The following is a 14590-nucleotide window of genomic DNA, read 5'->3' on the forward strand; positions in this document are numbered from 1 at the left end:
GGAACTGAGAGAGCTGAAGTTCAGAGTTTCATTGGGATTGACTGCTTGTTCAGACTGGGCCCTTCTCACATCCCACATCCTGTGATTAGACACAGGGCACACATGGGACATGGACTTCACAGTGTCCCTGCAGCCCATGCAGGGCCTGGGATCTTCTGTCCCATATCTTTCATTTAACATCATACTGACCTCCAACCCACTGCCCCAGGAAGGATCCTTAGTCAGCATGAGGTTCTCTCTACCAAGGGTCTGGGGATCAGGGCTTGGCCTGTCTGCTTCATAAGACAATGGAGGGGTTTCTTAGCATCTAGGCCACCATGCCAGTGCCTTTCATTGCCTGTAGTCATATCTTCCAATTATCTTCTCTAACTAGTCCCTTGGGAAGCTTGCTTGTTAATGTTCCTCAGTGGGCCCATTAATACTCCAAGAAAGTTCACTGTTACTTCTGACTTTGTCTTGTTGAACACTCTGTGCAAACTTCTCTCTGCACTGGAGGTTGATGGACTCAGCATCAAATGCACCCTGGGGCTCATTATAACCTGAAGAGCCACCTGTGCCTTGTGCCTTCCTGTTATTTTCTTCAAGTTTTCAGAACTTGTGCAGCAAAATGGTGGGGTACCCGGAGAGATCTTAAAGAGGAAGAATCCAGCAGACATTTACTGTCTATTTATTTAGAGCTGGGTATAAACAAGTTTTAAAGCAGCACTGTGCAATTGGTATCAATCCAGGATGTCCCCAGTGCGTTCTATTCTGTGTCGACAAATGTTCTTCTCAACCACCCCACCCCATTTCTACTCACACTGGCCCCATGGGACTTGCATCACTTTTCCTCACATCACTCTTCTCCTCTGCAGCCACCTGCTCAGTGTTAAGTCTCCTTTGCAGCAACTCCAACTGGCTTTTCTCAGAGAATCAGCTGCAAACGGGCAAGGAAAGAATTCTTTTTATTTTTATTTTTTATTTTTTTTTTTGCCAACAAACAGTAGGAAAGGTGATGCAATTGAATGAACGGTAAAACACACTGATCTACTGCATGTCATGTCCAAGCTGCTTCTATTGAGGTTTGACATTCACAGGGAATAACTGTACAAGAAATGAGTTAGACAGAGATAGGAAGGGATTGATGGAATCACAGTGAAGGACTTGACAACTTGTGATCTCAAGCGATGTGGGCCTGGAAATGAGAAGGATCAGGACACTGAACTTTAGAAGAGCAGACTTCAAGCTACTCAATGGACTGCTGGCCAAGATCCCCTGGCGTGCTGCCCTCAAAGACAAAGATGTTGAGGAGAGCTGGCTGCTCTTCAAGGATGCCCTCCTGGAAGCACAAGAGGTCTCCATTCCACTGAATAAGAAAGTGGGTTCCACTGAATAAGAAAGGTAGGAAACCGGCATGGCTCAGCAAGGACCTGCTGAGAGAACTGAGGGCGAAGAAAGGGGTGTACAAGCTCTGGAAACAAGGCTGTGTCACCTCAGAAGAATACAGGGATGCCGTCCGGACTTGCAGACGTTGGATCAGGGAAGCCAAGGCGCAGGCAGAACTGAACTTGGCGAGGGACATGAAAAACAATAAGAAAACCTTCTACAGGTACATTGGCCAGAAGAGACGGGCCAAAATAGGCGTACCAACTTTGATAAATTTAAAAGGAGAACTGGCTTCAACAGATGAAGAGAAAGCTGAGGTGCTGAATGAGTTCTTCACCTCGGTCTTCACTGGTGGCCAGGATTCTAGTCTTTTTCACGTTTCTAAGCCTTGCACCCCCAAACCTCTATGTGGGGACCAAGGAGGTGAATCCCTCCCCACTGTAAGGGTAGAGCAAGTCCGAGATTGCCTCCTTAGACTGAATGTGTACGAGTCTATGGGGCCAGATGGCGTGCATCCCAGGGTCCTGAAGGAGCTGGCTGAGGTGGTTGCTGAGCCGCTCTCCTTCATATTTGAGAAGCCGTGGCTGTCAGGTGAGGTCCCGGATGACTGGAGGAAGGGTCACGTCACTCCCATATACAAGAAGGGGAGCAGGGAGGACCCGGGGAACTACAGGCCGGTGAGTCTCACCTCCGTGCCTGGGAAGATCATGGAACAGATCCTCCTGGACAACATGCTCAATCACATAAAGAATGAGAATGTGATCCGAGACAGCCAGCAAAGCTTCACCAGGGGAAGGTCATGCTTAACTAATCCTGTGGCCTTCTGTGATGGAGTGACAGCTATGGTGGACGAAAGGAAGGCGACCGATGTCATTTACCTGTACACGAGCAAGGCCTTTGACATGGTCCCCCACCACATCCTCATCTCCAAATTGGAGGGAAGTGGATTTGATGGGTGGACAACTCGATGGATGAGCAATGGGTTGAAAGGCCGCAGACAGAGGGTGGTGGTCAATGGCTCTATGTCCAGGTGGAGGCCGGTAACGAGCGGTGTCCCCACAGGGTCTGTCTTGGGACCGGTGCTCTTTAACATCTTTGTTGATGACATTGATGAGGGAATTGAGTGCACCCTCAGCAAGTTTGCTGACGACACCAAGCTGAGTGGCACAGTTGATACGATGGAAGGAAGGGATGCCCATCCAGAGAGACCTCAGCAGACTGGAAAGCTGGGCTCAGGTGAACCTAATGAGGTTCAACACAGCAAAGTGCAAGGTTTTGCACTTGGGCCGGAAGAACCCCAGGCACCTGTACAGGCTGGGAGGAGTGGTCCTTGAGAGCAGCTCGGCAGAGAAGGACCTGGGGGTCCTGATGGATGAGAGACTCAACATGAGCCAGCAGTGCGCTCTGGCAGCCCGGAAGGCAAATGGGATCCTGGGCTCCATCAGGAGAGGGGTGGTCAGCAGGGATAGGGAGGTGATTGTCCCTCTCTACTCGGCTCTTGTGAGGCCCCATCTGGAGTACTGTGTCCAGGTGTGGAGCCCTCAGTACAAGAAAGACGTGGAGATTTTGGAAAGGGTCCAGAGGAGGGTCACAAAGATGATCAGGGGGCTGGAGCACCTCCCCTTTGAAGACGGGCTGAAGGACCTGTGCTTGTTCAGCCTGGCGGAAAGAAGGCTGAGGGGTGACCTCATTGCAGCCTTTCATTACAAGAAGGGATCCTATAATCAGGAGGGGAGTAAGCTCTTTGAAAGGGCCGAAAATAGCAGGACAAGGGGAAATGGTTTTAAGTTGAAAGAGGGAAGATTTAGGTTGAATGTTGGGGGGAAGTTCTTTACTAGGAGAGTGGTGAGATCCTGGCACTGGGTGCCCAGGGAGGTTGTGAATGCCCCGTCTCTGGAGGTGTTCAAGGCCAGGTTGGATGGGGCCCTGGGCAACATGATCTGTTAAGTATGGAAGTTTGGTAGCCCTGCCAGGCAGGGGGGTTGGATCTTCATGATCCTTGAGGTGCCTTCCAAACCGGGTCATTATGTGATTCTGTGATTCTTTGATTCTGTGATCCCATTCCAGAAGCAGGATTTGATTTAGGCTGGCTGGGGCTGGCATCTACACCATGGTACTGCTGTTCAGAAGTTGGTGCACAGTTATGAGACGCATTGTGGGTCTCAAAGTTGTCCAGCAAGCATTGTCACTACCAGGGCATGGCTTTACTGAAGGTTCTCATCTGCATTTGCCAGCTGGCAGGGGGTGTGCTGGAGACCCCAGGGAATTGCCATTCCAATGAGAGCCCAGAATAAACAAACATGTCAACTGTGAGAAAATGTAGGTGTGTCACAGCTGTGGAATGCCTTAAGCTCTGGAATTTGCAATAGATGGAGAATAGAGAACGATCAGTTCTGAATAACGCTGCACTCTCAGGTGCCCATTACTCGAACATCTGATGTCATTCAGGATGCCCAAGAATGCTCCCATGCCTTGTCTGGCCACCAGCTGATGCTCAGGAAGGAGGTGGTTCTCTCAGATGTTGTCTACCACAGCCTGCAGGCCCTGCTGCATACATCTATGAGCACCACAGGCACCTTGTGCCCATTGAATGACAGTTTTTGAGCAAGTCATTCCATCTTAAGAAAGGCCAAGGATTAAGACCAGGGGCTCATGCATACTGTCAACTCCTTGTGCACATCTGCTTCGAGTCAAGAGGAGTACCATCTCCCATGGGTCTGTGGGGAAGTGAATCTGCTTTCAACCCCAGGGTTTTACATCTGGACATGAGACACCTGCACTGATTGCCTCATCTGAATGACAGCCCTGCAAAGGGGGAGTCAGAGAGTCCCTGTCCTTGTCTGTGTGTCTTTTTTATTAAGGGCCAGGAGCAGAGCTTTCCAGGTGAGGCATTTACACTTCTGCTAGGCAAACGCAATCTGTTAGGACAACCTGATACAGTAAAAGAGTTAGCCTCAAAGGTAGAGGACAGGTATATGTGCCCATAAACAGGTAGGATGAGCAGTTACATTAAAGGAATAGCATCCTGCACCCTAAATTGAAAAAGCCAGACAGAACCAGGCTACTTCTATCAAACATGATGGGGTAAAAGGGACAGAATGAGGAAGACATTGAGTGTTTGCAAGGAAGATGCCTGATTTCATCCCCACGACCACTGCAGGAAGAACCCAGCTACAAACAGCGCATGTGCCAGAGGGAGGGACAGAACGTAAATGAGTTCCTGGAAAATAATGAATATGTAGATGAGTTCCAGGAGATCTGCTGAATATGGATCAGCCTGACATTAAAATAAGTAACACTTCTGCTTGCTGGTGTGCAAGGAAGGACTGATCCCCTTTGCATCCTGTGCCAAATACATGCATTCCTGCATTAAAACCTAACTCCAGGTTAGAGAGGTTGTTTCCTCAACTCCAAACCATGCTTCTGGAATCAGTCTGTCCAGTTTATCTGACATCCAAGAGCCTTTTTCAGAGATGACCCTGCTGTCTATCAGGAACATTCAGCTCTGGAGCCCCAGGGAAATCTCCAGAGGAAGCACTGAGGAAATAAACTCAAATCCTCTGGTGTGCTGAGCTGGGCTGGGCTACTGGGACACAGGGAGCTCATAAAAGAGGATGGTGCTGCAGAGACAGCTGTGCCCAGGAGCAGATCTCGTGCACAGCACAGCCTGCAGGTGACAGAAGGAGAGGAGAGAAAGGGGAGAGAGCTTCCAGGATGTGTATGCAGTGAGCAGGCTGAGAGCACGCTGCAGGAGCATTGCTGACAGACCACGACATGGTAAGTCTCACTTCAGGCTATACAGATGCTATTCATAGAGGGTTAACTATAACTGCGATATCCCATAGCAGATCTGGCTGCAGGCACTGCATGTTTCATTAGAGTGGAAAATGCATTCTGCTCCCGCTGAGGGCTTCCATGCTGCAGCATCAGAGCACAGCCCTGAGGTCTGCGTGTCCCAGCACAGCTACAGGCTGTGCATGTGGGGCTGCAGGCGGGTGCCCAGGGCTGTCCTGCAGAGCAGGGTCCCTGCTGTGCCCCAGGGGCTGTGTGCCGGCTATGGGACTCTGCCGCCTGCCAGGCTGAGCACTCAGCCTGCCCAGGAAGCTGCCCAGGGCGCTGCGGGGAGACGTGTGGGGGGAAGGAGCCCCCCGGCAGGGCTTGTGCTGCCACAGCTGCTGCCTGGGGCAGGGGATCACAGCACCACTGCACAGCAGGATTTATGTGAGGGTACTTTGCAAGAGGATAGTAAAGGCAGGGATTTTCCATTTCCTTTTCTGAGGGGAGGCAGGAAGGATGGGCGGCAGAAATCTAAAAGGCTGTCAATTTAGAGCAAAGCTCTGAGACTCCCAAATATTTCTTCAATCCATCTTTTTTTGTTTGTTTGTTTGTTTGTTTTTTGTTTTGTTTTTGTTTGTTTGTGTTTTGTTGGTTTTGTATTGTTGTTTTGTTTTGTTTTTTGAGCAGTCACACAGAATGTGCTTTCAGTCTCTCCTTCCTAAAAGGATAAAGTCACTTTAACTTATCATTGCTTTCTGCAGACATTAATAGATGATTTGTCCTGCAAACTGTCTGATTTGTCTAAGACAATTTGAAGTGCACAGAAGCTGGAGCTGGGGCCTCGAAGAGCAGCTGGAGTAAAGAGGAAAATATCCAGGAGGCTGAAATGTGATTAGGAAATGAGAAGAAAGGAAGAGCACACTAACCTTCTATATGGTGAATCTCATGAAAAGTAAATTCAAATTCTGGAGTTAAATGAACATTTTCCAAAGGGAAAGGAGAACTTTTATAGTATAGCAGGACTGTCTCTGAGATTGATTTGGACTTGTCATTATCTTCTGCACTTCGAACAGGACTCCAAGCCCAGGAACAGCAGATGCCCAACAGCAGCTCCATCAGCGAGTTCCTCCTGCTGCCGTTGGCAGACACGCGGCAGCTGCAGCTCCTGCACTTCTGGCTCTTGCTGGGCATCTACCTGGCTGCCCTCCTGGGCAACGGCCTCATCAGCACAGCCGTAGCCTGCGACCGCCGCCTGCACACCCCCATGTACTTCTTCCTGCTCAACCTGGCCCTCCTCGACCTGGGCTGCATCTCCACCACTCTCCCCAGAGCCATGGCCAACGCCCTCTGGGACACCAGGGCCATCTCCTACACAGGATGTGCTGCACAGGTTTTTTTCTTTCTCTTCTTCATCTCAGCAGAGTTTTCCCTTCTCACCATCATGTCCTATGACCGCTACGTTGCCATCTGCAAGCCCCTGCACTACGGGACCTTGATGGACAGCAGAGCTTGTGCCACCATGGCAGCAGCTGCCTGGGGCACTGGGGTTCTCTATTCCCTGCTGCACACTGCCAGTACGTTTTCACTGCCTCTCTGCCAAGGCAATGTTGTCAACCAGTTTTTCTGTGAAATCCCCCAGATCCTCAAGCTCTCCTGCTCAGGCTCCTACCTCAGGGAAGTTGTGCTTCTCTTTTTTGGTGCCAGTTTAGGCTTTGGCTGCTTTGTTTTCATAGTGGTGTCCTATGTGCAGATCTTCCTTGCTGTGCTGAGGATGCCCTCTGAGCAGGGAAGGCACAAAGCCTTCTCCACGTGCCTCCCTCACCTGGCTGTGGTCTCCCTCTTCCTCAGCACTGCATTTTTTGCCAACCTGAAGCCCCCATCCATTTCCTCCCCACTCCTGGATCTGACAATGGCACTTCTGTACTCAGTGGTTCCTCCAACACTGAACCCTATTATCTACAGCATGAGGAACAGGGAGATCAAGCACGCTCTCATGAAGGTGTTGCAATACGCACTGTTCCAGCTTCAATAAATTGCACATCTTCCTCACATGATTCCCAGTGATGGTTCTTTATGTTTTATGCATCTTTGACTGTTTGATTGTGTTTGATATAGCAACCCACAAAAAATGTCATTGAACATATAAATAAAAATTTATTTCACTTCTTTCCCACCCAATTTCCGTTTTCTCACTCCAAGAGCTCATGTAAACATGGAATCAGATTCCCCGAATAGGTTAAGAGGTAAATAAAATCTTTCAATATAGACTTTCCTTAGCTCTTCTCTCTTCCTGCCTTGTCTGGTTCTGGGGGAGGTACAGCCACTGACAGCAGCACGACGTGCTCTTTTCATTCCTGCCCCATTTACACTACCACAATGCTCTCAAGTCCTCTCATTTGTGCAGGCCTGAAGGTCTTGTGTGTCTCATGACAGTCCTGTTGTTTCCACAGCAGCACTCCAGGACTTCAGTCAGTAGCCGGCAGTATAAACAGCTGTGTCAGAGCTGGTCTCCTTGCAGGCACTGCTGTAACAAGAGGGCCCATTCAGAGCAGGACCAGAGAACTGGAGGCCTCTTCCAAAGTTGGTGTAAGGAATATACCTCAGGAGCTGCTCCCTGAGAAGGCCACAAGATCTTTTGGTGCTCTTCACTGCGTGACCAGGTCAGTTTCAAGAGTGCCAAGGAGATCTGTAAGCGACTCAGGGCAGTGCTGTGGTTTAAAGTTTATGGGTTGAGATAAAGAGAAAATGGATAATAATTATAGCAAATGTATTTATACATATATAATATACTTATTATATTTTCAAATGTATGCAACAGATGCAGTTGCAAACAGATATGCATAGATACTGACACGTATGCATATCTATTGCAAGTCCAGGACTTGTTGCAGGGGTCTTAACAGCCTCAGGGTTCACTGTAGGAGCTGAAAGGGCTGTCGGGTTGTTGCAGGAGTTGGAGCAATTGCAGAGCTCATTGCCAGAGCTGGAATCACCACAGGACCTGTGACAAAGTTGGAGCAGCCACTGGGCTCATTGGAGGGGTTGGAGCGGCCACAGGGCTGTACCTCCTGGCACAGTGCACCTCCCCGCCTCCTACCTCAGGGACGTTGTGCTTGTCATTTTTAGTGCCAGTTTAGTCTTTGGGTGCTTTGTTTTCGTAGTGGTGTCCTATGTGCAGATCTTCCTTGCCTTGATGAGGATGACTTCAGAGCAGGGACGGCACAAAGCCTTCTCCACGTGCCTCCCTCACCTGGCTGTGGTCTCCCTGTTTCTCAGTACTCTCTTTTATGCCTACCTGAAGCCCCATGGATCTGATGGTGGCAGTTCTGTACTCAGTGGTGCCTCCAGCAGTGAATCCCCTCATCTACAGCATGAGGAACCAGAAAGTCAAGGATGCAGTATGGAAAGTGATTACCAAATGTGTTTCACAAACATTCGACTGCCCGTCTTTTGGAATTCATGACATGAAATGCAGCTTCTTACTGGTGCAAACTCTTGGTTTTGTTTTGATCAACTTTTGTAACTGTAATGTAGTAAATCTTATTCTTTTTTTTTTTTTTTTTTTTTTTTTTTTTTTCATACTGTAATATTTTTCACTAAAACATCATTACTCAAAACAGTTCCTCTTTAACTTGTAACTACATAGTGTAGCCCTGATGCACTGTAGATAATGAACCAGGCTCTCTGTGAACCTTAACAGAATAAAGGACGTGCAGTGACTCTGTCTGTCCTCCTTCTTGTGAGACATTTCTGGAGCTGTCGAGGTCGGATGTTCTCAGAATCCCACAGTCCAGCAGGAAGCACACGGCTGTTCATCACACTGTGTGGTGACTTCATCCTGCAACAGCTGATGGGCCATCACTGGGCTCCTGGCTGGGGTCTGTGCTTTCAGGTTCACATCTGTCAGTGCCTCTGTGTGGTGGTGTTGGGATTTCTGTTGTCAGTATTCCACAACAGAACATCATGCAGAAGAGTGGCACTCAAGGATTTAATATCCTCTTTCTGTGTTACCACCATTTGGGGCATTTTGGGTTCCTGGCGGGGGGTGTGTGTGTGGGCTTAGCATCCCTGGAGGACTTGGTGTGAAGAGGAAGCAGGGTGAGACTCCGGACTGGATTCCAGCCGCTCTCTGCCCTGGCTCCTCATGTTCTGCGTCAGAGTTGCACATACCTATAATCAATTAAGGGCATGGATGGAGATACCTGCCTGGTCCCTGTCCATCCTAGTTCATGTAACTGACAATACAGTGTTTGGACTGGTCTCCAGGTGCTCATCCCAGTTCCTTATGCATGCTTAGGGTGCCAGCTTAGGTACCATGCTGTCAGTCTCTCTGAATGCATTCCTTGAAACTGTCATTTACATTCTGTGGGGGAAGCCTTCCCCAAAACTGAAGAATGCTGAGTGGTGCAGAATATGGAGAGGTTTAGGAGAGAGCTTAGAAGTGTGTGGACACCCAGTGTCATGGGATTTTACTTTTGAACAGCCGTGGGACCCTGAGAAATGAAACAAGTATCTGAGTAAGGGATGGTGCAGCTCAGAAGGATCTGAGGAGGAATGTCGACTCTGGGCCTTAGCTTATGCTTACTGAACTCTATATAATACTACTGTGGAGAGAGTTTCCAAACTGAGACCCAAACCAAAACAGGAAACCTCCAAGTGGATCTTGGTCAATCACAGCAGGCATCAGTATCAGTGTCAGTTGCCCCTGTTGTCATGGTTTTGTAATGTTGCTGTCAATATTCCACATCATAACATCATGTGCAGTATGGGTCATTAAAAGGTTCATACTCCAGTTCCGTGGAATAACAATGTCCCGAATACTCAGCTCTCAGAAGAAATCTACGTATCCCAGAGGACTTCACGGCCAGAGATAAGTCATGATAGGAGAACAAATATAATTTCGCGCCCAGGCTGGAGCTCTCTCTCTCAGACTCACAGAGAGTAAGAAGCGTTCCAGCCGTGTCGCCTAGAGTTTACAGTAGGCCTCTCGGATTTCGGGCACTCTCTCTCTCTGTTTTGTTTGATTTATTTACCTCAATCATATTGTATTATATTGTGTTATCTTGTATTCCGATATCATATTTAGTAAAATAGGTTTTCCTCCTTAGATTGCCGCTGCTGTTCTCTTTTCCCATTCCCCTTTTCCTTTCTATTTTTGGGCCTGGGGCCCTACGGGGCGGCTGCCCCCTATCATGGCCACAGGTAAATCTAGGTAACCTGTGACACTGCTTTATAACCAATCTCTGGATTATAGAGTTTGTTTCTGCAAGTCAGTCACAGCTGTGAAATGCCATAAGCTCTGGAATTTGCAATAGATGAGGAATACAGCAAGAACTGTCTCTTCTGCTGAGCTCATCCATGTGGTCAGGTAAATAACTCTACAGTCTCAGGTGCCCATTATTCACAGAAACACAGAATCACAGAATCACTGGGGTTGGAAGGGCCCTCCAGAGATCATGGAGTTCAACCCCCTCCGCCACAGCAGGTTCCCTACACCAGGTAGGCTCACACAAGGCCTACAGGCAGGTCTTGAATATCTCCAGAGATGGAGACTCCACAACACCCTGGAGCAGCCTTTTCCAGTGCTCCATCAACCTTACCATAAAGAAGTTCTTGCACATATTCGTGTAGAACATCTCATGATCGAGTTTCCCCATGTCCTGTCTCCACAAACTGCTGAAAAGAGCCTGGTCTCTCCACTTTGACCCTACACCACAGATATTTCTAGACCTGGATCAGGTCCCCTCTCAGTCTTCTTTTCTCAAGGCTAAACAGACCCAGCTCACTTAGCCTTTCTTCATACGGAAGATGCTCCAGGCCCTTCACCATCTTTGTGGCACTCTGCTGAACTGTTTCCAAGAGATCCCTGACTTTTTGTACTGGAGAGCCCAGAACTGGACACAGTATTCCAGATGAGGCCTTACCAGGGCAGAGTAGAGGGGGAGGATCACCTCCCTCAACCTGCTGGCCATGCTCTTTTTCATGCACCCCAGAATGCCATTGGACTTTTTGGCCACAAGGGCACACTGCTGGCTCATGGCCAACCTGTTGTCCATCAGGATACCCAGGTCCCTCTCTGCTGAGCTTCTCTCCTGCTACTCATCCCCCAGCCTGTCCTGGTGCATGCAATTATTCTTCCCTAGGCGCAAGACTTTATGCTGGCTTTAGTTAAACCTCATCTGGTTTCTTACTGCCCAGCTTTCCTGCCTGTCCAGTTCATGCTGAATGGCAGCACAGCCTACAGGCATGTCAGCCAATCCGTCCAATTTCATATCATCAGCAAACTTGCTGAGGGTGGCCATTATCCCCTTGTCAAGTACACTGATAAAGATGTTGAACAAGACTAGACCCAGCACCAACCCCTGGGGAACACCACTACTTACAGGTCCCTAACCGGACTCAATGATGACCCTCAGTGTTCTGCCAGTCAGCCAGTTCTCAACCCACCTCACTGTCCACTCATCTATCCCACACTTCCTCAGCTTTGTTATAAGGATGTCATGGTAGACAGTATCAAAAGCCTTGCTGAAATCAAGATAGATGATGTCCACCGCTCTCCCCCCATCCACCAAGCCAGCGAAAATGTCATAGAAGGCTACCAGCCTTCTATGTCGAGCATGACATCCCCTTGGTGGACCCATGCTGACTACTCCTGATATCCTCCTTTTCTTCCAGCTGTCTGGAGATGGCTTCCAGCACAAGCTGTTCCATCACATTTCCAGGGACCGAGGTGAGGCGGCCTAGCCTGTAATAACCCAGATCTTCCTTCTTGACTTTTTTGAAGACCGGAGTGACACTGGCTATCCTCCAGTTCTCTGGCACCTCCCCCATTCTCCAAGACCTCCCAAAGATTACAGAGCGTGGTTCAGCAATCACATCTGCCATCTCCCTCAGCACTCACGGATGCACCCCATCAGGTTCCATGGCTTTATGGACCTTAGTGCTGCCAAGACACTCATGGACAACCTCATCCCTGACTAAAGGCAAGTCTTCCATTCCTCAGACTCTCTCACTAGGCCCCAGGCTCTGCGATTCCTGAGGGAGATCTTTTTCACTGAAGACAGAAGCAAAGAATGCCTTCAGTATCTTCAGCGTCTCAGCATCCCCTGTTACCAGAACACCCCTCTCACTTAGTAGGGGACCCACAGTCTTCCTAGTCTTCCTTCTATTCATAACATACTTTATAAATAAATAAATAAATAAATCTTTATTATTTTTCTTTTTTAATGAGTGTCAACCAATTTATGTAATACTATGTTCTGCTTGCAAGGAACTATGTGAGAGAGGTGGGCCAATCTGTGCTGTTTCTGGTGTTTATAACTGAATAATACAGACCCTTAATGGAAAAGTTATATGGTAGTAAGGCTGTATATGGATCTAAAGAACAGCATTGTTTGACTGTTTTGATGGTATAAGAAAGTGTAATTGTTGATGGCATATGGAAGTGTACTTGAGGGTGTGTGGAAGTGTAAATGAGGGTACAAATAGTGGAATAGTTTACAGAGGAAAAAAGGGATAAAGACGAAGTGATTTTATCTGCACTGACATTAGAGCAACTCCCGTCACCTTTCCCCTGCGAGCAGATCAGAGCAGAGTCACAGTCCCCATGTGTCATGTAGTGTTATTCTGCTTACCAAATGGAGGAGGTCACAACAGAAGAGGCAGGCCTTCCTCTCTGCTCCATCTGTGGCATACTCTGGAGTTCAAGGCATTGCAAAGCTATGGCACATGTATGTTCTTTCACTGAAGACACCTTAATTTGCTCTGGGCTCTCATTTCAATTGCAACTAAATAAGTCTGGGGTCATGCCCATTGACAGGAAGCTGGTAAATGTTGTCTCCTTGTAAGGAAGAGCAAGAATGATGACATGGGCAATTATGGACCTGTCAGTCTCACTCCAGTGCCTGGTAAAATGATGGAGGCAATGGTGGTGGGAGTTATGGAAAAACAGCTGAAAGACAATTCTGTCATTGGGCGCAGCCAACACAAGTTCCTGAGGGGACGGTCCTGTTTAACTTCAGGTCCTTTTATGACACGGTTATCCATTTAGCTGACCAAGGTAATCCAGTTGAAAATGGATGAAATCCTTGAGGAATTCAGTAGAGCTTTTGATACTATTTCTCACCGCATCCTTCTAGACAGAATGTCCTGCATGCAGCTAGACAGAAACAGAACGTAGTGGGTGAGCAGTTGGCCAACAGGTCAGGCCCAAAGTATTACAGTCAATGGGATCCATCGGGCAGGTAGATGGTCACTATCAGGGTTCCCCAGGGCTCCATTTTAGGGCCACTTCTCTTTCATGTTTTTGCAGATGGCCTGCATGCAGGACTTGGAGTTGTTCTGAGCAAATTTGCTGATTGGAGGTGCTGTTGCCTCCAGTGAGGGTGGAGAGGACTTGCAGAGAGATGTGGACAAGTCAGAGAAGTGGGTACCAGTTGGTCCTAAGCACCAAGTGCATAAAGTATAACTAGAACTAGTGCCTGATTGTGCACCTGGGTAGGAGCAACCCTGGACATACACACTGACTGGATATGGGACACTGGAGAGAAGTCTGACTGAAAAGATTGGAGGTCATGGTCAGCATCAAATTGAATGTGAGTCAGTGGTGTGCCCAGGCAGCCAGGAGAGCCAGTGGTCCATTGGAGTGCATCAAGCAAGGTATTGCCAGCTGGGTGAGGGAAAGGATCGCCCCTCTCTGCTCTGCATTGCTACAGCCACATCTGGAACACTGGGTGCAATTCTGGGCAACGCAGAACATAAAGGACATCAAACTATGGGAGGGTGTGCAAAGGTGGGCACTGGAACTGAGAGATCTGAAGTTCAGAGTTTCACTGGGATTGACTGATTGTTCATACTTGGCCATTCTCACATCCCACATCCTGTGATGAGACACAGGGCACACATGGGACATGAACTTCTCAGCATCCTTGCACCCCATGCAGAGCCTGGGTTCTTCTGTCCCCATGTCTTACTTTTAACATCATACAGACCTCCATTCCACTGCCCCAGGAAGGATCTTTAGTCAGCATGAGGTTCTCTCTGCCAAGTGTCTGGGAATCAGGGCTTGGCCTGTCTGCTTCATAAGAAAAAGCAGGGGTTTCTCAGCATCAGAGCCACCATGCCAGTGCCTTTGCCTGCCTGTAGTCATGGCTTCCAATTATCTGCTCTAACAAGTCCCTGGGGAAGCTTGCTTGTTAGTGTCCTCCTCAGTGGGCCCATTAATACTCCAAGAAAGTTCACTGCTACTTCTGCCTTTGTCTTGTTGAGCACTTTGTGCAGTCTTCTCTCTGCACTGGAGGTTGACAGACTCGGCTTCAAGTGTCGCCTGGGGCCCCTTACCACCTAAAGAGCCTCCTGAGCCTTGTGCCTTTCTGACATCATCTTAAGGTATTCAGAACCTGTACAGCAAAATAGAGAGCAATATGGAGAGAGCTTAAAGTGGCCGAAG

The 14590-nt window shown here is 48.5% G+C and overlaps 1 protein-coding gene across 1 annotated transcript; it reads left to right on the plus strand.

Moving 5' to 3' along the window:
- Positions 1-6238: 6238 nt before the first annotated feature.
- Positions 6239-12123, plus strand: LOC140263396 (olfactory receptor 14J1-like). Its single transcript, XM_072358272.1, has 4 exons — positions 6239-7054; positions 7576-7579; positions 8467-8627; positions 12037-12123. The coding sequence occupies exons 1-4, from the start codon at positions 6239-6241 to the stop codon at positions 12121-12123; spliced, it is 1068 nt and encodes a 355-aa protein (XP_072214373.1).
- The last annotated feature ends 2467 nt before the right edge of the window (positions 12124-14590 follow it).

The sequence above is a fragment of the Excalfactoria chinensis genome, chromosome 30 (assembly GCF_039878825.1).
Source record: "Excalfactoria chinensis isolate bCotChi1 chromosome 30, bCotChi1.hap2, whole genome shotgun sequence".
In the NCBI taxonomy this organism is placed as follows: Eukaryota; Metazoa; Chordata; class Aves; order Galliformes; family Phasianidae; genus Excalfactoria; species Excalfactoria chinensis.

What these genes read in the sequence shown, in the direction of transcription:
- LOC140263396 (XM_072358272.1), top strand. Translation starts at nt 6,239, where the DNA reads ATGCCCAACAGCAGCTCCATCAGCGAGTTCCTCCTGCTGCCGTTGGCA. An exon ending in TGAAATGCAGCTTCTTACTG is followed by an intron (nt 8,628 to 12,036) that starts GTGCAAACTCTT and finishes CATCTCCCTCAG; the next exon opens with CACTCACGGATGCACCCCAT.